This window comes from Cyprinodon variegatus, unplaced genomic scaffold, assembly GCF_000732505.1.
Source record: "Cyprinodon variegatus isolate N-32 unplaced genomic scaffold, C_variegatus-1.0 Scaffold361, whole genome shotgun sequence".
Lineage (NCBI taxonomy): Eukaryota > Metazoa > Chordata > Actinopteri > Cyprinodontiformes > Cyprinodontidae > Cyprinodon > Cyprinodon variegatus.
Genome location: NW_015150814.1, coordinates 562766 through 589659, shown reverse-complemented (window position 1 = coordinate 589659; position 26894 = coordinate 562766). Strand labels below are relative to the sequence as shown.

The window sequence follows — 26894 nt, the reverse complement described above, 5'->3', positions numbered from 1 at the left end:
AGGAAGAGAAGAATCCATGACGATACAAGATCATAAAGATGGCTCCATTTCCTTAAAGACTGAAGAGGAAAACGATGCAGAGCTCTCCATCTCTGAGACCAAACACCTATCAGCCTCTGTGATGATAAAGAAGGACATGGAGAATGACTGGAAGACGGTTACAGTTCCTGAGACAGATAGAAACATTTCTAACAATCCGTCTGTCTCCTCTGAGTTTGCTGAACAATATGTTCAGAGTAGCTGCCCTCAAAAAGACATGAAAAATTCAGAAATGGGGTCTTCACAGTCCCTGGATAATGAGAGGCCGCTCGCAAAAAAGACAAATGTAGACTCGCAGAATAATGTGCAAAAGAGGGTGAACTTTACCTGTGAAGACTGTGGAAAATGTTTTTCTAGAAAAGTCCATTTAAAACAACACCTTATAATTCACACGGGACAGAAACCTTTCTGTTGTGACGTATGCGGACGAGATTTTAGCCTGAAAGGCAATTTGAAGAAACACATGAGAATCCACACAGGACAGAAACCTTTCTGCTGTTATCTATGTGGACTAAATTTTAGCCAGAAAGGACACTTAAACACACACATAATGATTCACATTGGACAGAAACCTTTCTGCTGTGATCTATGTGGACAAAGTTTTACCCTGAAATCATCTTTAAACCAACACATGATAGTCCACACAGGACAGAAACCTTTCTGTTGTGACATATGTGGACAAAGTTTTAGCCAGAAAGGACACTTAAACAGACACATGCGGATCCACACGGGACAGAAACCTTTCTGTTGTGATCTATGTGGAGAAAGTTTCAATCAGAAAGGAACCTTAAACAGACACATGCGAATCCACACGGGACAGAAACCTTTCTTTTGTGATCTGTGTGGGCAGAGATTTATTCAAAAAGCAAATTTAAACAAACACCACATGAGAAACCACACTGGAGGGGAGAAGACTTAACCATGAATACTGCTGTGGTTCAAAAAAATCTATTTCCTATGAAATTCCTTGTAATATTGATGGAATTTGCCTTTTTCAATTCCGATCTGGGCCACATTTGTATGTGGTTTTAAATCCGATACCGGTCGGATCTGCTGTATAAACGGCCAAATGACCCATATTGGAATTAGTATGATGTAACTCTATAGGGATGCGCGATATTGGGATTTTGGCCGATATCCGATATGCCGATATTTTAAAACTCATGTAGCCGATAACCGATACTGATACTGATGTTAAAGCTGGACAAAAATAAGTAGTCATTGAAAATAGCAGTTTTGTTATCCATTTCTGACACTTTGAAAAATAATATACGGAAATATATTTTCATATGCTGATATCAAATAGATTTTTAAAAACGCGGTATCGATCTATTTTACTTTTTAAGATCTTGTGAAATTTCATCGTTCTGTTACAAACTCTTGTGATATTTTGCAAATTCTTGTGAGATTAACTCTATACTAACAGCGTGCGGACAAAAACAAATACAACAAAACAAAGATGGAGGACAGCGAAAATGGAGCTTTAGAGTGGAAGGATAACAAACTTTAGGAATTAACTATTTGGGCGGATATAATGATCTAAAAGATACTTGAAGGTTCATACTCCAAGGTTTGTTATGCCTTGTAATTGTTTTTCTGCACATGTGGGTCCCTTCAGGGGCAACAATTTGAGACTGTCATAGACTTAGACTTAGGCAGTACTTTATTGATCCCTTGGGAAGACTCCCTCCGGAAATTAAGGTTTCTAGCAGCTTACAGGGCAAAAAAGTATTAAGTTAAATTAAGTTAAAATGGATATGGATATGGTCATATGGATAACTACAAAAAAACATCTCTGACAGAAAATCTGAATTGTGTATAAAGACCTGTAGTGTGAACATAGCCTTAGACTAGGGCTGGGCGATGTGACCTTAAACCAATATCCCGATAAATTGGACAGTTTCTCTGGCTCCTCTATCAGAAATAACAGCATCTGCAGGAAATGCAACTGATCTATTTATAATTTATTAAATAAATAACATTACACATTTCAATTAAATATTAAAGTCTTGTACCCAGTCAAGTTTAAACATTCAACAATGTCTCATTGAACGGGAAAAAAATGTTTCCTCTCTTGCAAACATTTTTGCGCAAAGGTAATGGAGCTTTTGCACGTCTTTGAACTCAACAGCGTGGCTGTGATGTAGGTGGTGGAGTATTGATGTGTTACTTTGGATAGTCCTGACAGTTTTCAGACAAACCTTGCATTTCATGTTCTTTTGCTCAACATCTATGGTGTAATTTTGGTGCCACTGAAGTGAGGATGCAGTGAGAATAATTTGCGTCGTTTAAACTCGCACACCCTCACTCACAACCGGTCTGCCAAGCGCTCAACTCTGACAACAAACTCCTAACTTAATCTCTGCTCCCGCTCACCTCCACAGGATTAAGTGATGTAGAGATGCTTCTTTTTCTTTAGACCCTTCTTCACTGTTCTCTTTGTTTATGCTGCAGACTGGATTTGTGGAGTCGCATGATTAGACACCCGCTGCAGTGTCTTAAAGGGGAAGAAAATACCAGCCACCAGCGCACACAGGCAAAATAGTAGAATAAAGTTAAATTATTTTACCGACATGGGAAAATTGTTGGCAGTTATCGTAGTGAATGGTGGTAATAGTAAAAATTCAGTATATCGCCCGGCCCTACATTAGACTCAAGGTTTTTATTTTTTTATTTTACCGTTTTCTTTCACTGTAACTTATTTAAATTAACTCTAAGTGGAGACTTTCACTGCTCTTTAAACTTTAAGTTAGAAAACTTTGTCTAGTGCAGAACAGGACAGAACATCAAACTTTGAGGGTCCAAATGGCAGACTGAATGAATTACCATCGCTCATTATTTAACTGGACTGTATAGTTAAATCCTTTTTTTTTCCTATAACACTGCGCTAGATATTTGTTTGTCAACTGTCTTCACTCCTTGCTTTTTAGATGAAATCTTTTTAGGAATTTGTGTAACTGGCCTTATGGAAGAAGAGGTTTCGTCCTTTATTTAGAAGAAAATTACGCATTCATCATTTTACCAGTTTCTAAATTTCTCTTAGGAACAAACATTTTATGAATGCTACAGACTTGATGTAGGAGTGTTGTGCAATCACTCAGCTGTTATCAAAACAGTTTTTCACTAAATGACTACATTTGTTGTTACTTAGGATCTTTACAGTTCATCAGATCATTAAGTCAAATTGATTCAAAGTTTTCTTAGTAAAACCAGTTGATGTCATCAACTCATTGACTTGAATGCAATCCCTCACACTAAGCATGCTTGTAGCGACAGTAGAGAGGAAAAACTCCCTTTTAGCTGGAAGAAGCTGCTATAGCTACCTATGGTGGTAGCTATAGCAGGATAACTATAGATGCACTTTCAGAATAAAGTACCTAATTGTACCTTTAAGGATACAAAGGCTTTTCACTGGGGTGTTATCCTCAACAGTGGGTACTTTTATATACCCCTATAGATTGTACCTCATAGGTTTAGAATTGTACCTTTGGTGATAATCTTGTGCTCTTTTGGAAAAGCAAAATATAAATAATAAAGAAAAACAAATAATCATTTAATTTTAATTTACTTTTATTTTATCAAACCACCAAACGTACACATCTGAGGTGATGTACAACATTAAGCTTTATTTTGTATTTTAATATTTCAAGTTTTCTTTTCATCTGAAAAATACAATGTCACACTGTAACATACAAAATGTCATCAACAGAGTGTGTGTCATTTGGCTGAAAGTCAATTTCATGTCCACATCCTGCTTGCAGTAAAGTCCATTCTGCATCAACCTTTACTCTGTATGCATGAAAGTGGTTGTCAAATGATAGGGGAGTCTTCATTTTGCCACAAAGAATCCACATGGTGTCGATTTTGAGGATGTATTTAATTTGCCAAAATAGTGGCACAGCCTCTGAATGCAGAAAATCTATGATGAAAACATCTCTGATTTTATACGTTACGGTGTTGATTGTTAATTGAGAGACATGTTGAAACACTTAATCAAATTCACATTACAAAGATTCTGATTAAGGGCCGAGGCATCCTGCAGTTCACCAGGTAAAGATAAAATGGAGTTACCACACTCTTTCCATGCATACTTTCAAATTGACCCAAACATTTGAGGATTTGGGATTTCTGTTTGGAACACTAAACACATTTAATGCTGTGCAGCAGCTTTATAGAGGACTCTGATTATTGTGTGTCTATCATTTGTGGTTTTCTGATATGGCTCTTTGTGGTTAAGCTTTGCTTGCAGAACTTTAGGGAAAATCGGGATATCAAAAGTAGAAGACATTCCCACACTTGTTACAAGGCTGTAAAATAAAACTTTTATTTATTGGTTGGAAGTTAAATACTGATTTTTTTTTTTTTTATTGCTTGTTAAATGTAACAAATTGAAAAGTTATAACGTATATATAAATTATGCATTTGCAATATTTGGCATTTACAGACTGTCTTCTTAATGTTTCATGCTTAATAACTTTGGTGAGAAAATGAATTTGATTTAGTTTCTTTGGACAGATAGGTACAGAAATTAGGGCCACTGAAAAAATAGGATTTTTAAATATTAAGTATAATATGAGAAAAAAGTCAGAATTCCGACTTTAATCTCTAAATTCTGATAGCTAACAAACATGTTAGCATCAAGCTGTAGCCATATCTGTTTTAGAGACTAAACTAGCTCTCTTTTTTTGATCACCTTTTTTTCCTCCCCAAAACCAATTGCATCACCATCTAAACCATTATCTCAAAGTTTAAAAGAGATAAACACAGTTCTCAGATGCATGGGAAAAAGTCAGATATTGGTTGGACTAACAATATTCTGGTCCTCTGTTTATGATATATTTGACAATAAATGCAAGATTTAACTTAATCAAAAAAGCACTTATTCATCCTCCACTAGCACCCTGGAATCAAACTGACTTTTTTCAGACAAAGCAAATAACTTAAAAAATGTATACTAACTTACCTTGTAAAGAAATGTTTAAACCAATGAATATATTCCATATCCTCAGGTTAGTTTAGCTTTTAGAGTATTGCGCCATTTTATTTTAAGCCAAAGTAAAAGGCGCAATACAGCAATTGCCAATCATGCGGCTAACCAGAAGGAGAAAATACTTCATACATTTTACGACTCGAGCCTCTCTAACTATAAGCTTTATCAAAAAGGAAAGTTTGAAGCCTACCCTTAAAAATAGACAGGGTTCCTGCCTCATTGAGTAAAACTGGCTGTTGGTTCCTCAGGAGAGGAGCCTGATAACTAAAACATCTGCCTCCCATTCTACTTTTAGAAATTCTAGAAACCACTAGTAAATCTGGTGTAATATTAGAGGGGCATCTTAACTTCTGGTCTTTAGAGATTAAAAGTCCGAAATAAGTAACGTCTTTTCTAACAGGGGTATTGAAAATGACATTTGCTGGTCAATTTAATTAATCTTTAATTTTAACATAAACCAGAGGGATTTAAAAGAGGAGGAGGATGCAGCTCCCCGCTGAATGCTCGCTTCTGATTGGAGGAAGCTGCTTTGAAAAAGTCCGCCTCTGCTGGAAGCTTCTCTGATTGGTTGTCAGCAGCAGTCTGCCGCTCTCTGCAAGGATATAAAGCAGCGCAGTGTTCCTGCTGGAGCATTTTTCTAGTAGCGTCTCTCTAGAAAGCATCTGTAACAATGAGCGGCCGCGGAAAGACCGGAGGAAAAGCCAGAGCTAAGGCCAAGAGCCGCTCCTCCAGAGCCGGGCTCCAGTTCCCAGTGGGCCGTGTTCACAGGCTGCTGCGCAAAGGCAACTATGGGGAGAGAGTCGGTGCCGGAGCCCCCGTCTACCTGGCTGCTGTGCTGGAGTATCTGACCGCTGAGATCCTGGAGCTGGCTGGAAACGCTGCCCGCGACAACAAGAAGACCCGCATCATCCCCCGTCACCTGCAGCTGGCTGTCCGCAACGACGAGGAGCTCAACAAGCTGCTGGGCGGAGTCACCATCGCTCAGGGCGGCGTGCTGCCCAACATCCAGGCGGTGCTGCTGCCCAAGAAGACCGAGAAGGCCGCTAAGGCCAAGTAAAGCCACCAAGCCGCTGCTGCTGCTGGACACAGCCCCACAACGGCTCTTTTAAGAGCCACACACTCCGCTTTAAGAGCTCAAACTCTCCATGCTGCCTTCATCAATACATTATACATTAATTGATTTTTATCTGTCAGAATGTAGTTATATTAAATCATTGATTTAGCAAGCATAATAGGACATCTCCTTCCCTGCGGGTTAGTGTTGATCAACACTCTTTCATCAACTAGCTTTGTAGGTTAGCAGAGCAGGAGAGGAAGAGTGACTAAAGCACAATATTTGAAAATGACTCCATTGTTTTTGGAGTCAAGCATCCAGGCCTTAAGATCTGACCGCTGCAGACCAGTGATTATCAAAAGGGATGCAGGAGGGTCTAAGAAAATTGGAGGGAAAAACTGAAAAGTTCCTCTTTCACATTATAAAACGTATATTTTCATATCAAAGGTATTCTAAACTGAAATAACTTGGGATTGAGAAATAATTTTAAATGCCACACATTAAATAACTGTTTAACTATGGTTTAATGCATCACTTAAATTAACCAGTTAGTTTGATCAAATAAACAAAGGAGAATAAAAACAATATTGCAGGTCCTGAACCAGATCCAACATGATTCAGCATGATTTTTATTAACCTTAGAAAATATCTGTGAGGCTGTTATGAGGGAGAAACAATTAACATTGTAATAGAAGATAATTCTGACTGCTTTACATTATATCAGAGGATCAGATCATCAGCGATATCCCGTTAAAATAGTAAAATATATAGAGCATTATTCTTTCCTGGGTTTTTCCCGCCTTTCTTTTCCCTCTATTTTCCCACTGAGCGCAACTTTTGAAAAAGTCACGTGGTTTGTTCTCCAGCTCCACCCAGACTGAGCGGCTCATCCAATCACAGCCAAGTGCTGCTGTAGTTCTTTCTCCACGGCTGCTGTATAAGAACAGCTTGTCCTCCCCTGCAGCTCATTCGTTGCTTCAACTCCAGTGGATCAACATGCCTGAACCCGCCAAGTCCGCCCCTAAGAAGGGCTCCAAGAAAGCCGTGACCAAGAGCGCCGCTAAAGGAGGCAAGAAGAGGAAGAGGAGCAGGAAGGAGAGCTACGCCATCTACGTGTACAAGGTGCTGAAGCAGGTCCATCCTGACACCGGCATCTCCTCCAAGGCCATGAGCATCATGAACTCGTTCGTCAACGACATCTTTGAGCGCATCGCCTCCGAGGCCTCCCGCCTGGCTCACTACAACAAGCGCTCCACCATCACCTCCAGGGAGATCCAGACCGCTGTGCGCCTCCTGCTGCCCGGTGAGCTGGCCAAGCACGCTGTGTCTGAGGGCACCAAGGCTGTCACCAAGTACACCAGCTCCAAGTAAAGCCCTCTGCTCCATCACCACAAACCCAACGGCTCTTTTCAGAGCCACACACCTCATCTAAAGAGCTATGATCAGCCATCAATGCAAACAGTCAACACTGGCTCATTTCAATCAGCTGCTCTAAGGTGTCCTCCATCCACCTATATCATTTTATTTTACTCCTTTACCAGCATTTATACCCACTTGTATTTGATTGCCCTTCTGTCAGCATAGATTGGTTTAAAAAGTAGTAATGGTGAGATTAAACCTTTTTTTGCCTATTTCTTCATCAATCCCCACAGTTCATGAAGCCTCATGTGAACATGTCACCACCTACTGGTGGAAAGCAGAACTACAGTTAGTAATAGAATCTAATTCTTAGCAATTTTTTTTGTCCATATAACTTATTTTGAAATTGTTAATGATTGGGTTGTATAGTAAAACCCTGTAAGATGTTTGTGTAAAAAAATTCTTAGAGGGAAAAGTCATTGTTTTTCTGCCATTTTTAGTTAAATAAGCTTGAGCAGACAGTTAAAGGGCTTGTTCAAATTGGGCATTGATGAACAAAATGAAAGGTGTTAGTCATTTTATTCAAACATAATAGTTTTTTTGTTTTAATTGGGTTGGAAGTTTTGTGTTCAACCAATCTTTTGGTCAAACCAACCAATATAACTTTCAGTGTTTTTAATCTATAATTGTACTAGGGCAAACCAAAACAAATTAGTCACATAAGCCCAAAAAAAAAATTATTGCAGACTTTCAAATGTCTGAAGCGGGTCTTGAACCATGAACTCAAAAAATGTTTAACCAAACTATTTTTAACCAAGTAGCTCTGTTGTTTATCCAACCAATCTATTCTTAGAATCTATCCAACTGACAGCATTTCTCCTCCAAACTCCTTAGAAACAGGGTGAGGAGATTTCTATTAAAAGCTGCCAAAGCTTATAGCCTACTAATTTAATACATTGTCAGAAGGCTATAAAGATTAGATGACTTGGTTGCTGTTTTGCTAAATGTATACTTATCTGAATCAGCTAAAAACAATTGTACCATCCTGAACTCTTCTTTTCATCCTAAACTAATAATGAAATATTTAAAACAAAATAAAATGATTGTAAACCATTTCAGTTTAACCCAAAATATTGTGCATTTATTTAAACCCAACCAAGGCAGAAAAGTGAGGCACGTCTTTCATTATCTTTTAAAAGTCCTTGTTTACCTGTGGGTGAGGTACTCCATAGTAGTACTTCAGTAATAATTTAGATACTGATAGTATCAAATCTTTTTCAACTACAGGTAAAATTTAGTTATTACTGCTGCTGACAACCAACCAATTTACTTATTATATTATAGTATTTCAATATTATTTATATATTGTAAAAATACTACAGTACAGTTTTTTATTTGTTTATTTAATTTATATTTATTTATTTATTTTATTTATTTTTACAAACATTTTTAGGTTCACATTTCTGTGACCACTTTTGCTATATTTTCATTTTATTTTTATTTATTTTTTTGCTGCTTCAACACCACAATTTCCACATTGTGGGACAATAAAGGGATTTTCCATTCTATTCTATTCTAAAAGTACTTAGAAAGTAACCTATTGAATAAAAAAAAATTTTGTGGCCTAAAGCCACCAAGCTTTTGAACGCCCCAAATCAATCCTAACTGGGATGAAAAGGTTATTAATTAAATGCGGAATAAAACATAGTTTTAAAGCATTTTAAATGTTTATTGTCTCACCGCCTACATTATAGTGCAGAAGTAGCTTCAACCACAGTCAGCAAAACATTTTCACACCAAGATTAATAATTTAGGAAGCAGAAACAAGAATCACACATAATCTAGAACAAATAAGCAAACTCCTTAGATAACTGTAATACATAGACAACCTTAAAATATTGTTAATTTTAAATAATGTTTTATGGCAGGACTGCTTTTGTTTCTTTTGTCTTTCCTCATCTCGAACTCAAGTTAGTCCTATGATAGAATTACACCACAGAAACCTCATCTAGAAGCCTCAGTCAGTCATCACACCAATTAATGTATGCCTAAACTCTAAATGAAGACTAAATATAATCAGGAATCTAAACTAAAGTGGCTGCAGGTCTTTCAGCCGGCAGGTTAACAGCTGGAAATCCTCCACCGGTTGCTTCCTCATGCTTCACCTTTGACTGGTGGCAGACACCTGGTGGAAAGGGTAAAGATTATCTTGAAATGCAAACCATGTGTTTTGATATAATTTCAAAATGATTTATTATATAACTTTAAATCCTGAGAACGTTAGATGTAGACATTTCAATAAACAAAATAATCTTCACAATAAAAAACAAAATCTGTGTTTAAATTCAACTTAATTTTTGTGTGGGAAAAAAAAACATCAGTCTGGATATGATCAGGTAAGAATCACTGATCTCTATTGATTCACTGGATTGTTGTTTGCCCTTTAGTAGTACGGGGTTAAAGTGAAGCCGCCATATTGGTACTCCCTAGTTAGACGGGTTGCAATGTTAACAATGAGTGCGCTACAGCATCAAAAAACAATGATGATCTCATTTTCAGCCGAACTTAAGACTTTTAAAATAAAGATAAATTCATCACTTTTACACACACTTGCTGTTACATAGCATAAGTAGTTTACTTTAACTCATAATAAAAAAACATAGGTACATCACATTGCAGTGTCAGTATAAAGTCAATTAAGTCAATAAATCATGCAATATGACATATTATACAAATCTATCACAATAAAATTAATGTTTTAATGGAGCATACTAATAGAGATGTGCTAAAGTCCTAAATTGATTATTTGAATGTAATATACATATATTTATTACATTGTTACAGCAATTATATCTTAAATGTCTGATAATGCAGGATATATATATATATATATATATATATATATATATATATATATATATATATATATATATATATATATATATTTGGTGAATAAAAAGAGATCAATGGTAAGAATCAACTGGCTCCTTCTAGTGGCCGCTAAAAGGCCTGCAGGAAGGATCTGCACTTTCCTGTGTTTATATTAACATTTTATTCAATACTAAAACATCTGATGTGTTACATTTGTCATTAAACTTCTAGAGTTAAGCTGAAATGATTAATTTCTCTAAGTTAATAAGGTCTGTTATGATGGTTTGGTTTTAGGTCAGACTTTAAGAGGTTTTGGAATCACAGGAATTCTTACAGTGTCATTTTCCCCTTTTCTGAAACTTTCCCAGACGACTTCCAGCGGACCTTAAAAGAAGTTATGCCTTTACGCTCCAGCTTTGCCTCCAGCTAGGAATTAAATATTTAACATTCATTAGAAATCCACACACAATATGAATAAAGCATTTCTTGCTGTTTTTATGGCTAAAATTGTTTGGTTGGTTTATTTCCGTTCTCACCTGCTTTTGGATCTGTTGCTGGATGTGTGGGTCACAAAGATCAAAGGCAGTTTTGATCTTCAGGAAAGACTTCTTCTTGTAATCTGAAAAACATTTCATAGTGATATTTATCTAAACCAGTTCTAGAAATAAAACCAGCCCCTTGAGAATCTTTTGGGTTTTGCAGCAGAAGCCTCATTGGTAAATATTGCTTTTAAAACTAGATTACTATATTTACCCAGTGGAGGTTAGGTAATATAACATCTATGGTTTTACACAAATTGAATCGTAAACAGTATTAGGATTATTTGAGCCGAACTTCCATCTCTAATATAAACTCATTACTGAGTAAAATCAAATGTCTTTATTATTTTTGCATAAAGACCTCCCTCTCAGTCTCTACAATATGAACTCACAGTAACAGAACAGATGCTTTGGTATCACATGACTCTGCTCTCCATTTTCCACCATCAACACGAGCACAGCTGGAGCGGTTCCCCCAGCTGTCAGGTTGACCCTGCTGCCAGTATCTGAACACGTTCTCCCTCCCATCGGACCACTTCCAGGTGTCTCCAAAAAGGCCAATCCAGACCACCTTCCCTCTTGGGACCAAGCTGCAGATCTCCTCGTTCTGAGTCCAGGTTCTCACAGTGACCAGGTCTGTGTGTTTCTCACGGCAGTACCACTGAGCATCAACCCATTGCATTGTTTTCTACACAAGAATTTTATCACAAGATGCACCTTCCCTGCCTGTGGACACAAAAGAAACTGATCATCACTTTTAGTATCACTGTTTAGTGTTGAGCTGTTTTAACCATAAAACGCTTTGTAGCTGAAATACAACAGGTATGGCTTTTAATTGAACTGTACCATAAACAAACTATTCAAATGTCTTTAAAAAGTGGTCTCCAATCCTGGTCTTCATGATCTACTGTCCTGCAGGTTTTAGATGCATCCCTTCTCCAACACAGCTGAATCAACTCAATGGCTTTTTACCAAGCCTTTGCCAAACTTGATGGCATGCTGAAAAGGACATTCAGTCATTTGATTCTGTGTTGAAGCAGGGATGCATCTAAATCCTGCAGGACAGTAGATCTTGAGGACCAGGGTTGGAGAATCTTGGTCTAACAGATGACTAGTCAGAAATTACATGATGACAACATTTTTATCCTCTCATTGACAACTTGGGTCAATGGTTTAGACCCTGACCATCACATAAGGTGAGAGGTTTCCATTCTATCACAATGCAACAGAGAGTCATACAGGATAAACTACCATGCACACACGCTCATATCTTATACATTTTAATTAACCAAACAGTAATGCTTGTGGACTCCACCAATCCATCTGACTCCGCGCCAGACGGATTTGCTCTGCATATCCATCTGGAAACCTTCCGTAGAAGTAACTTTGGGAAGGGGCGAAAATATTGGTTAGCTGATTGGTCTATGTTGGTGATAGACGGGCAAAATAAACCAATCAGATCAACGAAGCATATGACGTACTAACAGACCAACAACGAAAACACAACCACAATCCAGGCTACTCTTGCCTAAACCAGTCGGGAGAAGAACAAAAACATCTTTTCCTCTGAGAAAAGCCTCCAGAGCAGTGTTTTTGCTCTTCTTTCAGTGAAGAAATACTCTGTAATTCCGATAAAACTTGCTCGATAGCCACGCTAACGCTAGTTTCATCGGCTGAAGCCGCCATGTTCTTTAGACTGAACTGCCGCGCTTCTCGTTGCGTCACACCTCAGCCCGCCTCAAAGCCAACGCTGATTGGACGTTCGTTTGGTGAACGGCTCCAAATTTTCTTCAACGGAGAGTCTCCAGACTGATTAGCGAGTGAAATCTTGAAAGCTCGCGAGATCAGGATGGTCTCACGAGACTAAGCTGGAGCACCTGAAATAAACCTACAACATGCAGAGACAGCATTTCAAACATAAAAACTAAATACTTAGCCTTTTTCAAACTGGTTGTAGAAAAAAAAAAAAAAATCTTTCACAGAGCAGAACATTTTGAAGGCCTATCAAAAAAAGGTCATTAAACGTAACTTAGTATTAATTAGGACGCAGGTTGCCTCCCCCAGCTGAAAAGATCAGGATATTTAGGTTGTCAATGACATTTGGCATCATTTAGTAGAAGTAAAGATTATATACTTCAGCATTGTTTCTAAGCTAACACCTGGAGTCAAGGTCCCAACAGTATAGGATGATCATCTGTGTGCATGCCAAAATATGTTCATGGTGCATTCCCTAAATTTCTATATAGCCTTACCGTCATAACATAGGAAGTAGTGAAGTTGGCCACAGTCTAGAGCTAGCCATTCTCCAGTATCTTGAATACCAACACACTGCGGGATGCCAGTATGGCTACTGGGTTCATCAGGAGTCCAGTTCCTGAACTCGTCTTTCAAGTTTCCATAATAACCATCATGTGAGAGGGACCATCTCCAGGTAAATTTGTCTGCATACAACCCAATCCAAATACTCTGAAGGTTGTTCTTGTTCATCTTGTCCAAAACTCTGTTCATGTCTTGAGCATGGTCCATTGAAGCCAGGTCAGTGTAAAACTCTCTGCAGTAGGCTCTTGCTTGAAACCAGGTCATCGGCTCTTTATCAATGGCAATGTAGTTGTGGGCGCAGTGATCAAAGGCACAGTAATCTGCAGAGAAGCAAGAATGATTTAGGGAATCTGGATTTAGCTCTAAAGGACAAAACTTAAAGTTTTTTACATAGCTCAACCTTTTCTGATTGGTTAAACCGTTTAATGCCATCCAGTTCTATTTCATATAGGTTTCGCCCTTTAAAGCTCTCCCTAGTGGATTTATGCTTTTGCGTGCATGCTCTGAAAACTTTAGTCTATCCCCACCTGCTGTGTGGGTCCCACTCTGACACCATTAATAACGATGAGACCGGACATTCAGCCCCCATTTTTACTTCAGCAGCAACAGTCATCTGTCTGTGCCTCTCCTCCCAGAAGGGCTACATCATGGAGTTTGACTTCCATGTCATTTGCGAGTGTTCTGTCCGTGGCATGCAGGCCTCACCCTGACGCCTCACTCATCCTGCCCCTTCTGTGAGCTGCTCTCGCTTGAGGACAAGCAACACAGACTAGCTAGCTTCACGGCGGCCGCTGAAGAGGCTTTTCCCACAGCAGACAGCTACCCGCTGGACAACGTGATAGCCTTTTTTTAACAGATAGATTCCCACCTTAACGATGATGGCAGCTGCCAGCGATCATCCAGAGGGCCACGAATCATAAAGATTTGACCATGCCCTTTCCAAAAATGCCAGATCATCTGATCGTGGCGGGGGTCCAAAAGCAGGCTTTTTTCGGTTCGGCTCATGTCAGTCGCCCAGATCCAATCTGGCCTCATATCTGTCATCGCATATCTGTCATGTTCAGCAACTGGGCCTGCCACTGTCCACCTGCACGTCTTTAACCCGGGTGGAAGCACTCTCCGAACTGGGCTTTCCCCCTGTCCCTTCTCTGGAGGCCAGCCTCACCTCAATATTTGGGGCAAAGACGAACAGGCCTGCTGGACAGCGGCCATTCCCTCCCACCAAACACCATCCGCTGTCTATGGGGTTTCCTAATTGCTTGCACCAGGGTGCCTGCCTACTTGCTGCGGCTAATAACAACATCACTCTCCTTGCCTACGATCCCTCCAAGACAGCAGAAGAGCTGGATCTACCAGCCGAGATGAAGAGCCAGGTCTGCAGCTCCGCTGATGTCATCCTCAATTTGTGCGCAGCCTCAGCTGTCTGCTCTTTCCTCTGCTCTACTCTGCTGATTGGGTGACCAGCTTCACCTGCTGCTCCCAAATTAACAAGGAAGTTGTTTCATCTGGAACTTTATCTCATAATACCAGCCTCTCTCAGTTAGTTTCAACCAGATCGTCTCGTTGCCTGCACGAGACTATTCCCAGTGTGCCTATCCCGAGTTCCTGCACTTATCCTGCCCTCAGTGGGTTATTGTAATAACCTACAGTTCTTCAGCAGTTCACTGACCTGTTCTGTCTCTTTCTCTTTTGACAGGATAAATTAATCATCTATATTGCTTAATCAAAAGGTGGGGAAAAAAGAATGGAAGGATACAGGCCAGCCTATCTAGATAATAATGATACACCTACTCTTTTCATGCTTGATAGAGCACACTGAGCCACTTGAGTAGGGATGCACATTAAATAATCTCACACCCCATCAGATGGATATCAATTTTACGTGACACATAGTTTACTGATATCATAAAGGAATATGCACCCATAGGTGCACAACATGAGCAACATCGCTGTTACTCTGTATATGATCTCGCTACTAAACGTTGATTAAATTCATGTTAAATGTTTGATAGTTGTATACTATTTGAAGTGTTATTTAAGGTGTTATTTAAAGAGGGATCATTTCAGAAATAATAACTGGCTATAAGCCCTGAAACGTAAGCACTTTCAGGGGACAATTCTATGAGTTACAGCATTTTCTTTTACTTGAATAAGACATTATGATTGAATAAGAATAAATTAATTATTTATAGTACCATAGTTGGGTTTTCAGTTACATGTAGAAACCAGTCAATTAGAAAAATACCTAAGTTGTAGTGACGTTTTCACTTATATTGTAATCTGTAAACAATAAATCACCAAAACACTTAAAAACTATTCTCTATGGAATTTAATATGGATATAATAATAATATATGATAATATAATAATTACCTTCCTATCACCACTTGGTTTATAACTAATTGTTAAGACATTATGCACAAAGTATTTTAGTGGGTAGCAGTATAAAAATGTTTTTTAAAATAAACATATTTAGAAGTGGTCAGTCATTAATATGAAGGTGTTAATATAAAAGACAAAATCAAAAGTGACATAAATAACAACATCATCTGCAAATGCGAGAAACTTTCCCATTACTATAAAAATGCATCTACCAGAAGGAAGGGGTCACTGTGGGAATTTGTTTTCAGGATGTGCCCGAGTGCTGAAGACCTCTACCTCACACAGCCTCAGTGGTACCTCTGGGTGGAAAACAGTCACAGTACGACCAACAGTCCCACCGCAGTCTAAAGTCATCAGGGACCCAGAACTAGTTGACACTCCTAAACATCTGAACCAGACAAAAAAAAAAAAAAAACAAGGTTAAATTTTCCACTGTTACAGAAACCAATGTAAAAATATTTGAAATATAAATAAATATCAATCTATATCATAAAATATCAACAGATCTGTACCTTGAGTTAGAATACTAATAAATGGAATACTATCTATATTCAATCTTGTACATTTTGAGGAGAAACCTAAAAACACTCCCATTCTGATCGGAGGTAATTTCAACCCAGAGAGACTCACACAGAGAAACATGCAATTTTAAAATATTTAATTTATTTTATACAGGTAACCCAATCGTATTCTTCAAAATATTTCTTTTTAAGGAAAATAAGCTTATTGCGAGGACTCATTGACTCTCTGCAATCCCTCGCACCAAGCATGCATGTAGTAACAGTGGAGAGGAAAAACTCCCTTTTAATAGGAAGAAACCTCCAGCAGAACCAGGTTCAGAGTGAGTGGCCATCTGCTGAGGCTACCTGGGGTTCAAGGAGACAGAAGTAGATAAAGACGTAAATGAAATAAGTTATTTCAGAAGGCTTCCATGCTGTGAATCCACATACGGTTGGATGAGTAACCTAGAAAAGGATTAGAATAGTCTTCCTCCCAGGACCCGTACACTGATGGTGAATTAAAGGGGAACGCCATTTTTTTTTACATTGGCCCCTTGATTTTACATTATTACATCCTGTTCTACTCACCCATATTAGTTTTGTGTAACTTGGAGCTGTTCTGAAGATATTCCGTTAGGTTATATCCAGGTAACGTCTTCCTATGGGCAACAAGTTGAAGGCACAAACTAAACAGTTTATTCTTTATGGTACTCCAGCATTCATAACATGTAGGTGAATCACTGTCTCCAAGACATCCCCATTTATATTTTTTATATTTATGTTTTTTTAAAACAAAGCGGAGTTTTGTAGTTTTGAGGGAGGAAGACGTTACTTGGATATAACCTAACAGAATATCTTCAGAACAGCTCCAAATGACACAAAACTAATATGGGTGAATAGAACATGATGTAATCACGTAAAATCAAGGGCCCTATGTAAAAAAAAATAAATGGCGTTTCCCTTTAAGCCAGAGGGTGAGTGGGATTGAGAATGGGGCTGAGGTGGGGGAAGGTTTGCTTGTGTGTGGGAGAGAAATGCTGGGCCTGGCGTAAAAATGAAGGGGATCTGGCTACAGAGAAGGTGCAGAGCAGGTTGACTGGCTGGAGCTGAATGAGGGACAGGTGGTTCAGTTGAAGATGATAAGAGTCTTCCAGATGGAATTTTTGCTTAACCTTCATTTCGTTGAGTAAATAAATTGGAATGTGCTGAGTTATAGAAAATAATGAGCTAAAATCAGTGTTACAGCTGTGACATTTTGTAATCTAACATGCTGGAGAAGCAATGCTGTAACTTCGGGCATTTGTTTTAGTACAAAACATTGATGAATACAGTTGATTCTTCTTATTAAAACCAATATGTAAACTTAAGGGTAAAGAGTAAAGCAGGAACATCTATAAACAGAGGTTGTTCCTTTACTGGAGTGATTTTAAGCCTCCAACATTACAAAAAGAGTCTTATTTATAACCAAGTCTTGCTTGTTTAAGAAGCAGTGATCTCTAAGGGAGATATTGTAATATTTGTATAAAATGTAGAAGAATCAAAAATAGTGATCACTGATCTCTTTTTATCATTGCATAATTTACTTCTATAGTGCGGCCAAAAGGTATTTAGTCAGCCACTGATTGTGCAAGTTGTCTGTAGACAATAAACATTATTAAATCAAATTCTACATAAATAATACCGTCATCTGAAAATGTGAGAACCTTTTGCAGGCGATGCTGCTTTTTATTTGAATTTTTTGGAGATGGTCCTTTCTCTGAATGGACAAGGAATCAGATTTTTGAAGCCCAAACCTTGTATTGTCCACATGGACCTCCACTTCATAGCAGCAGTCTTCTCTGAAGGCGAGCTGGATCACCGTCACGTTCTGTGGAGCCAGCAGGTCCACCTTCACCCACTGATCAGGTTCTTTCTGAGTCACGCTACAGGTGGACAGCTGAAGGCCATCGATGACACTGCTGGCTTTTCCGTTCACTTTCAGTGCTGACGAAGATTGATACGCCACACCCTTCAAGGCCATGCTTTCTTTTGAAAGAAAGAATTAAGCTGTAATTCTTAGACCTAGAATCTTTTCTTCAATAAAAATACATAATAGGGCAGGAAGGGATTCAAGACGTCAAACTGGAATGAAATGTTGATTTATTGTCTTTTGCAATTAGAATTTTCTCTTTTTTCTCTTTTTATTCTTCTCCTAAACTATTATACATGTTTCATTTAGAATATATCCAATTAAGATTAAGAGATCTCTTAGATATGGTAGATATTTAAGTGTGACATGAAGCCACATTTCCTTACAGTCGACTATAAGTATAGAAAACACATAAAACTGTCTGCTTGAGGTGTAACTCTGTTCCCTCTGTCTTAATTATGCATCCTGTTGTGTGGCGATCTCCGGTTTCCGAATTTGTGGAAATGATCTTTTATCCTTTCTGATTTAACATTAAGGAGCTGCTAGCCCTGGTGTTCATCTTAACAATCTGGAACTTTAAATTATTTGGTCTTAAAAGACTTCAAACCATTTCACTTTATATTCAAGAGACTCAGTTCTGGGCCTTGACTTGGTCTCAGTTTTAACTAGATAATGGTCTGCTTTTCTTCTTTCGAATTGACATAAAAATGAAAAATCCCTCACCAAACACGCTTCCATAAACCTGTACTTCACAAACACTCAAATTCCTCTGCTGACCAGGTAGAACGACATGGAGGAAACGTGCAAACATGGATTCACACTGGTAGTCGTATTTGTACCGTCCCACTGCAGTGGAGACGACGGCACACCTTGAAGAAAGCATGTCAGTAGAGAAGCTGAGTTAAAAGACTGATAAGTGTTTATTTTTCTCCAGGTAAGCTTCTGATCAGATCACCTGTGGTTCCCTATGTCTTCCCTGAGTCCAACACGGATCTCTGCACCATTCAGCTGCTCATGGCAGCATTGTGTGACTGTGATGGACACAGACGTTATGTGGTAGATGCTCCTCAGGTCCAAACGCCACCAGGGGTCGTCCTGCATTGGAACCGAGGCGCAGGTTTTCTCCAGCTCTGTTGGATTACGGTAAGAATCGATGGCCATGCTTGGATCCGTTTCAACAGAGAGAGGTTCTGCAGACTGTGTAGCTCTTCCTCTAGGTGCCACATTAACTGTTAGATACATCAATAGGAGACAGTAAGAATGATTTGTGTCACATAATGAGACTTTATTTTCCATTCCTGCCACTAGCAATCTTTCTTAGGGATAATAAATAATAAAAAAGGAGAAGCAAAATGATAAATAATGTGAAAACAATCAGCTTGCTGATTGGGAGAAAGACTGCTTGTATGCCGGATGAAGAAAAGCTCCTAGATGTTGGAAATATATTTTTTATTGAACCACAGTGACTGTCAATGGGGAAACTAAAGAAGGGACACCCTATATAAGGCAGTTTAATGCAGGCTAATATGTATAAATATCATTTTTGTGGTCATAAAAACATTTTAGATTTGATTTTGTTCAGCGATTAAGTTTAAAATGTTTCTCTTCATGCATAACAATACAATAGTGTTTTTATTCGAAATTATAATATCGGAAGTTTTCTAACATATATCTTTTTATACCATTTACCAGATATGTAGACATTGTGAGGCTAATCTGTCAGTTTTGTCTGGAAGTACATCTGTTGTTATTATTACCATCCAAACGCCTCCTTACCTGCCTGGTGAGAGATGTTCAGACTGAGAAGTACAAGCTCTGTAAAAAAATTAGGTCATTTTATTCAAAAGAAAAATCAAAAAACTGTTTCCAAGTAAAACGATAAATTCAGGTTAAATCCAACATGATATTTTTTTAAACACTCATTCAGCAGAGAACATTTATGTTTTTGTTTTTTGTTTTTTATATTACTTACCCAAGATAAAAAACAATATTAAACTCCGTTCCATGATTTTCAGTTTACAAAGGCTTTGATAAAATATCTGGTTACATCCTCTGTATTCAAAGCTTCCTATGCCGTGTGTGCTTCAGCCTAAAAACTGCCCCATGTGCTGTTCTAATATGCTTTTAAAACGATCTACATTTAAATAAAACAAATAGTGGAAACAGAGGTCCTCCTACCAGAATTAATGCATTAAGAGTACAACACAAAAAAACAGAGATTATAGAACAACAGCAAAACATGCATAAAACTAATACTCATTACTAAATATAGTTTTAATTATTACAAAAAGATTTGAAATGAAAATTGTGAATTTATAGATTTTTTATTACCCAGCAGAAATGTAAAAAATGACAGAATTTAACATTTGTACAAATATATATATATATATAGCACTGGTGCTCATCTCCATTTCAATCGTGAAAATCTCACACGGAAAGAAAAAGACAATTAGTTAGAAGAATTTTATTGATACAATTACTTTAGGACTTTGGCGCTCAGACCTCGGCAGGAAACATTAGCGCTGAATTTTACTTTAACATGCATAAGCAGGTGTATGAGAACAGGGCTGTTTCCCCCCAGGCCTGAACCTGGTGGTGGAGTGGAGATAGATGAAGTTGGTTCAGTCCGTAGACTGCTAGTTGGATCTGCTTGAGCTGAATTGGTGAAATCCAGTAGACTGTGTGAGATGATACTAGTGCATCACTCAGGGACCCAGAAAGATAGATGTGTAGCTTAGATAAACACAGGTTTGCATTAAACTGTCCTTGATGAGCAAGCATTAAGGGATAGTGGACAGGAAAAACTCCCCTTTGGGAAGAAACCTGTGGCAGAACAATGGTCAACATGGTGGTCGTCTGCCGAACCAGTTGAGATGTGATGTAGTAAGAGTCCGGGAGGAATTACACTTCCCCAAACTCTGTCCTTCAAGCTGAAGTTGATATTACTTTAAATAATATAGAGTTCCTCTCTTAATACCCAGTGCATGGCAGATATAGAGCATTAATTAATTAGCAAACCAGTTATTAACCCTCTCCAGGCAGATGTTGCAGATTTGCAACAGCTAAATCCTACTTAGCTAATTACTTCACATCCATATTTTAAGAGCTTTTGTTACTCAGAAGTACAACAGAAGGACTTAGTTGTGCATTTGCAACAAAGTTTCTCTCCAGCTCATCAGATAGCACTGCTGACTCACTTTCAACATGGCTGAGTCCTTGGTGTCACTGAAACAGATTTTCTAAGCACCAATTTTACATAAGTATCTACCAATTTCCATTATTTTGAAATCAATACTACATAAGATGAATCATGAATGTGTATAGATATGACACATGCCAATTATTAGATTTTATCTCCTCTGGGTTTTTCACCAGAGGCATCTCGATTTCGATGTTGTGGATTCGCAACGTGTGCCCAGACAGGTACCAGTGGATGCTACATGCTTTATCTACTAGTTTGTCTATATTTTGAGCAACAGTTGAACAGACACAACCTTCTCAAGAGCCTTTGAGATGTTGGTGGAAAAAGTTTGAGAAAACGTTTTCTCTAATTTTGTGAGAGAAATTTTTTTTTTTTTGAATTTTGTTTTGTTAATTTTTTGTTTGTGACATTCAAATAAAGTCAACGTTCATATCAGATTCAGTCTTCAGTGTTAATTTACCACTCCGGGCCACTGTTGCAAATCTGCAACATCCCAGAATTCATTGCATGTGAAGGTCTCTCTCAAAAACAAGTCTGAATTGTATATTACTACCCCATATGATCATTTTCACCAAATATCAGATTTTTCCTGCTGCTATAACTTAATTTGAGCCTGAGAGGGGGTAACTGAAATAAAAAAAATATATATATATATAATTGTAACTATCTATAATCGATTAAAAATAATACATTGTCTAATTAAACATGTATGAAAAGTTTGTCATGATTTTTCTATAGCAGATTATTGGTTGTTTATAAACTATCTGCAGCTTAATTAATGACAGTGTAGTGAATTATTTCTAAATCCTTGAAAGTGAAGTGGAGGAAAACAACCAAATACCATCCTTGAGTTTAATATTGGCTTTATCTAGGTACCATGTTGGTTTCTGCATGTTTATTCCTAATAATGTTTTCTGGCTCTAAGCGATGGTGTGTTTTTGTATTTGACGCTCATAAAACAGAGTCCAGGGAACAGCACAGCCCTAAATTTGGGTTTGGTTTAATCTCTGGTTTGTTTGCAATTTGCAAAAAACAATAAAACCTCCATCTTGTAAAATGTGTACTGCAATAAAAAAAAATAAAACAAAAACAGGAAACACCTAGTTTGAACGTAGACATATACGTTTTCGCAAATATATTTGTAATAATAAAAAAAAGATGTCTTATTTAATCTAAACCTCCAAACAGATTACTTAGCCTGTATTGATGAGGAATCTTTGGATTCCTCATCCAATGTTTAATTTCACTACATGGTTTAATATCTAATGAACTATGTCATTTTTTAAAATCTTTTAAATATGACTGTAATGATGTAGTTGCATTAAACATGATTTATTCCCTCACTCTCTTTAAGATCAATTTTAAACATAGTTTTGTAAAAAAAAAGCAATAAAGTTTCCATTTTTGTTTTACTGCTGATTTTAAAAGCATTTTTTCTTAATTAAAAGTTGTCATATTTTCCCTCATCAAGAGTAGATTTAAGCATACAGCAGTCTGTATAATAATTATTCTGTCTCTGTCTTATTGGCTGTTATGATTTGTTAACATTTAGGAGAGAACAATTAAAACAATGTCTGTTCCTCCACTATGAAGTGTCTTCACCCTCTGGTGTGAAACTAAAACCTCAGCTGATGGTTTAGACCAAAAGCTTCCCTGACTTTACTGCTGGGGTCAGTTCCACAAAGCAGGTTTAACTAACTCTGATTCAAATCCTCAACTCTGAATAGATTGAGCCTACGGTTGGAAACTCTGAGTTTTCAGTTTAATAAAAGCTGCTGTGAATTAGTTTAATCAACTCTTAAGTAGGTCAACTCAGGGTTCAACACGTGGGTAACAATTATGAAAAGCCATCATGTAAAAACGTAATTCTTACTAGTACAATTTGGTTTTGTTTTACATTTTCTGAATTACATTTTTGCTGCAAAAATGTAATTCAGAAAATCTATTTTAGGCTTAAGTGGCAGTTTGACAAGTATCAGCCATGTATGCTTCCATAATGCAATGAGGAAGACTAAAGGCTGTCTGGAATCAGTCTGGAAGAATTTTCCTATAAGTTATAGTGTTCTAATATAATGTTGACCCAATGAAAGGTGAAGGAAGAGGAGCTAGTAGTTACAAACTGATGTATTCTGATTTAGCACAAAGTTCATACAATTTTATTCATTTTTAAATTGAGTCAAATTTCCTTAGCTCGGGTTTCTGCATCCTAATGCACCAGTCAATCCCTACTCCATGTTTTCATATCATGCAGTTATACTGTTTACATTGAGGATGATTTGAATGCGTATTGCTGTTGGCCAAAACAATATTTGCTTTGCTGAAAAGTTTTAATTCACTTTTCATCTCATATGCTCATCTAAAATATTCTGTAAAGCTATTACCTTAAGCAACAATAAAGATGATCCTCTACTAACTTCCTGCATACAACTAATCACAGTCTGCCTTTCATTTGCAACCTAACTCAACCTAAAGACTTTAAATTAATGATGTTAGGACTGATGAGGTTTTCCCAAGTAGTTTATCTAGTTTAGAACTGTGACTGAGGTGCGTCAGCAATCACCATAATAAGTGCCAGGTTCACCACCAATCACATTGTGAAGTTTGCAGACGACACCATGGTGGTGGGCCTCATCGGAGACGACAATGAGCAGGACTACAGAGGGGAAGAACCGGCCTGACTACGCTCCACTGCTCATCAACAGCTCAGCTGTAGAGGTGGTCAGCAGAACCAAATTCCTTGGGGTTCACATTACAGACACCCTCACCTGGAATGTAAACACCACCTCACTAATCAAAAGGACACAGAAGCGCATGTACTTCCTGCGAAGGATGAGGAGAGCTCACCTGCCCCCACCCATCCTCACCACCTTCTACAGAAGCACCATAGAGAGCGTTCTGACCTGCTGTCTCATTGTGTGGTGTGGAGGCTGCAGCGTCTCAGACTAGAGGAAAGTGAGAAGAGTGGTGAGATCAGCTGAGAGGATCATCAGGGCTTCTCTTCCCTCCATTAAAGACATTTTGCCCCAGTGCTGCGTGTCCTGAACCGGTAACATCATCAATGACCCCCCACCATGGACTGTTCTCCCTATTGCTCTCTGGGAAGAGCCTTCACAGCATTCGCTGCATGGTCAGCAGATTCTGCAAAAGCTTTTTCCCCACTGCCACCAGACTGTTGAAAAACTCTAAATTAAGTCACAAATCGAGACTCTCATCACACTAACATCATCCCTAATGGAACTCCACTCTAATGTCTTCTAGTGCATTTTTGCTGCTCTGAACGTCCACATCAATGCCTTTTTGCACCATGTCTCTTCTACAGCATTTACATTCGATCACTGCTGCACTTTATGGAATGGAAATGTTCACTGCTAAGCTGCTACTCATTCACTATCAAGAGGCTGTATAAAAATTTTGTTTTGTGTATACAAAATTAGTTTGTCTAAGTCTAAATCTATCTAAACAGTGCTGGTAGTAGGAGGGAGCTAGGACCAGGAAGCAGGATGGCTTACAGCCACTGGTTAGTATAGAGACCTTGACCATTCTTGAAATCTCTCTATAGCTGATAACAGCTAAACAGTTACCCAGTCCTTTGCACGACAGACTGTACAGTCACAGCCCACCTCGCTGAGTTGTAACAGGAATTTTGAGAAATGTAAACATCTTAACTAGGGATGCACGATATAATCGGCCTTAAAACTGAATATCGGACATCGGCCACCCCACCGATATTTGATCAGCTTCTGAGTTTCTACAGTCTAAAAAAAATAAATACTTCTTCCTCAAACTTTTTTACAGACTTAAAAACTTCTAAAAACGAGGGAAAAAATATTGATACATTAAAATATCCCAATATCTTCATATGCTGATATATTGCCATTTAAAAACACCATATCAATCTCTTTTACTAATGAAATATTGCTATATGTCATCGTTATGCTACGAAATCCCCCGAAAATTCATGAAATTTTGCCATTTTTTTATATGTTAATATATATTGACGTGGTATTGATCTATCTTACTAACAAAATCTCACAAGAATTAGCAAAATATCACGAGAGTTTGTAACAGAACGATGACATTTTCAATGACTACTTATTTTTGTCCAGCTTTAACATCGGTATCGGTTATCGACTAAATTAGTTTTAAAATCCCAATATCGTGCATCCCTAATCTTAACCTTTAAAACCCATGTAACGGGTTTTCCATGTTTAATCTGTTCACATTTGTGTAGTTTTTGCATTTTTCTAGAAGGCTGTTTTGACCAGCATCATAAATGAGTCCCTGCCACATAGTGACACCCATAAGGCTTTCATAATTCAGCACAGCAGTCAGGAGCAACTTTCCTACCCAATAGTTCTTTCTGATGACCTCACCAAAGGTGAAATAATAATTTGCTTCACTTCTGCAGTTACCCGACTGACCTCCATCATGAGTTTAAAAAGAAAAAAACAGAAGAGACTGACCGATGATGTCATCCTCCCTCCAATCCAGACCTCCCCACTCACAGTCACTGACCTTTGACCTGTTTATACCCACTATATTAATGTTTTAAAACTAAAACAGGACAAACACTGAAAACAAACTACAGTTCTTTTTAATTTTATTACAAAAACAAAAAAACAGATTTTTCAGAATCAACATAACATCTATTCTGATACAACAAAAAGGGAAACGTAGGACAAGCTTGGGGAGGAAGGTGTGTGTGTGTGTGTGTGCATAACTATATAACTTTACAAAGTCTGTTAAAATAAGACAAACAACCAGGAAAGTGAAAGTTCCTGCTTATTAACACATTTGAACAGAGACAAAACAGAACAAAAAAAAAAACGACGAGGAGAATTTCTGTTTTTATAGAAAACAAGTGAAAGAAGGGATGACAGGGCATCTTTTATTATTCATTACATTAAGAAACCAATTTTATTTTGAACAGAAAACACTTTCAATAAAAACCCATAACCACGCACACACACACACACACACACACTGAAGGACAGCTGGCTGAAAAACAGAACAAGTGGGGAATGAAGTGGGAGAAAAGCTGCTGAATGAAGAGTGACTGCTGGTTGGTCTGTCGTCACAGGAAACTTCACAGGCCTCAAAAACAGCAACAGAAAGGACGAAGAGAAAGGAGGCCGTCTACATCTATGTACAGATGGTTGGAAATGGCGTTTGAGCGTGTCGGGTTTTGAAAAAGAGTCAGAAGGGGCGGGGAAAGGAGAGGTGGAGGGTAAATGGGGTTTGGCAGTGTGTGTGGGAGGGGGGGTTTAGGACCGCCGCTTCTTTTTACTGGGAGGGGCCGATGAGCGGACCTTCCTCTTTCTGTTAGAAGTGTCCTCGTCCTCATAGACGCTCTCTTTGTCAGCTGCAGAAAAGGAAGAAAACTGATTACTTTGATGGATGAGATTCATAACAGGAAATTATCCAAACATTTAACCCAGCCAACGAATTGTAAAGGTGCGTTTACACAACGCAAAACCATCTACTATTGCTCGCCTTAATGTTCTCCTGGCCAGCAAAAGCATAGATATAATTTACACCTTGTTGGTGGCAGGTTCGCACATCAACCTCACCGCCATATTGTATGTAGCAGAAAGTAGTGAATGTCAATCAGAGAGGTTTCCTCATTCCTGTGTTGCAGGGAAAGCTAGCGACTGTTTTACGGAACAAATCAGATCTGAGATGTGTATAAGAGACAGGTACAAGCTCTGTAAAAAAATTAGGTCATTTTATT

The 26894-nt window shown here is 38.1% G+C and overlaps 4 protein-coding genes across 6 annotated transcripts in view; 3 read left to right on the top strand and 1 right to left on the bottom strand.

The window, feature by feature from the left end:
- Nucleotides 1-9: 9 nt before the first annotated feature.
- On the top strand, nucleotides 10-1267 carry LOC107091993 (gastrula zinc finger protein XlCGF7.1-like). Its single transcript, XM_015386257.1, has one exon. It carries the CDS (start codon nucleotides 17-19, stop codon nucleotides 956-958), a length of 942 nt encoding a protein of 313 aa, XP_015241743.1. The 5' UTR covers nucleotides 10-16; the 3' UTR covers nucleotides 959-1267.
- A 4387-nt stretch (nucleotides 1268-5654) lies between these two features.
- Nucleotides 5655-6191, top strand: LOC107091988 (histone H2A). Its single transcript, XM_015386251.1, has one exon. It carries the CDS (start codon nucleotides 5700-5702, stop codon nucleotides 6084-6086), a length of 387 nt encoding a protein of 128 aa, XP_015241737.1. The 5' UTR covers nucleotides 5655-5699; the 3' UTR covers nucleotides 6087-6191.
- Nucleotides 6192-7075: 884 nt separating this feature from the next.
- On the top strand, nucleotides 7076-7498 carry LOC107091992 (histone H2B). The gene has a single exon (XM_015386256.1). The coding sequence runs from the start codon at nucleotides 7080-7082 to the stop codon at nucleotides 7452-7454; it is 375 nt and encodes a 124-aa protein (XP_015241742.1). The 5' UTR covers nucleotides 7076-7079; the 3' UTR covers nucleotides 7455-7498.
- Nucleotides 7499-25752: 18254 nt separating this feature from the next.
- Nucleotides 25753-26894, bottom strand: part of supt16h (SPT16 homolog, facilitates chromatin remodeling subunit) — a 21267-nt gene continuing 20125 nt past the window's right edge. For all 3 annotated transcript variants that reach the window (XM_015386263.1, XM_015386261.1, XM_015386262.1), the window contains exon 24: nucleotides 25753-26525. In XM_015386263.1, coding sequence (XP_015241749.1) covers nucleotides 26428-26525 — 98 coding nt within the window. In that variant the 3' untranslated portion in view covers nucleotides 25753-26427. The remainder of the gene's footprint in view (nucleotides 26526-26894) is intronic.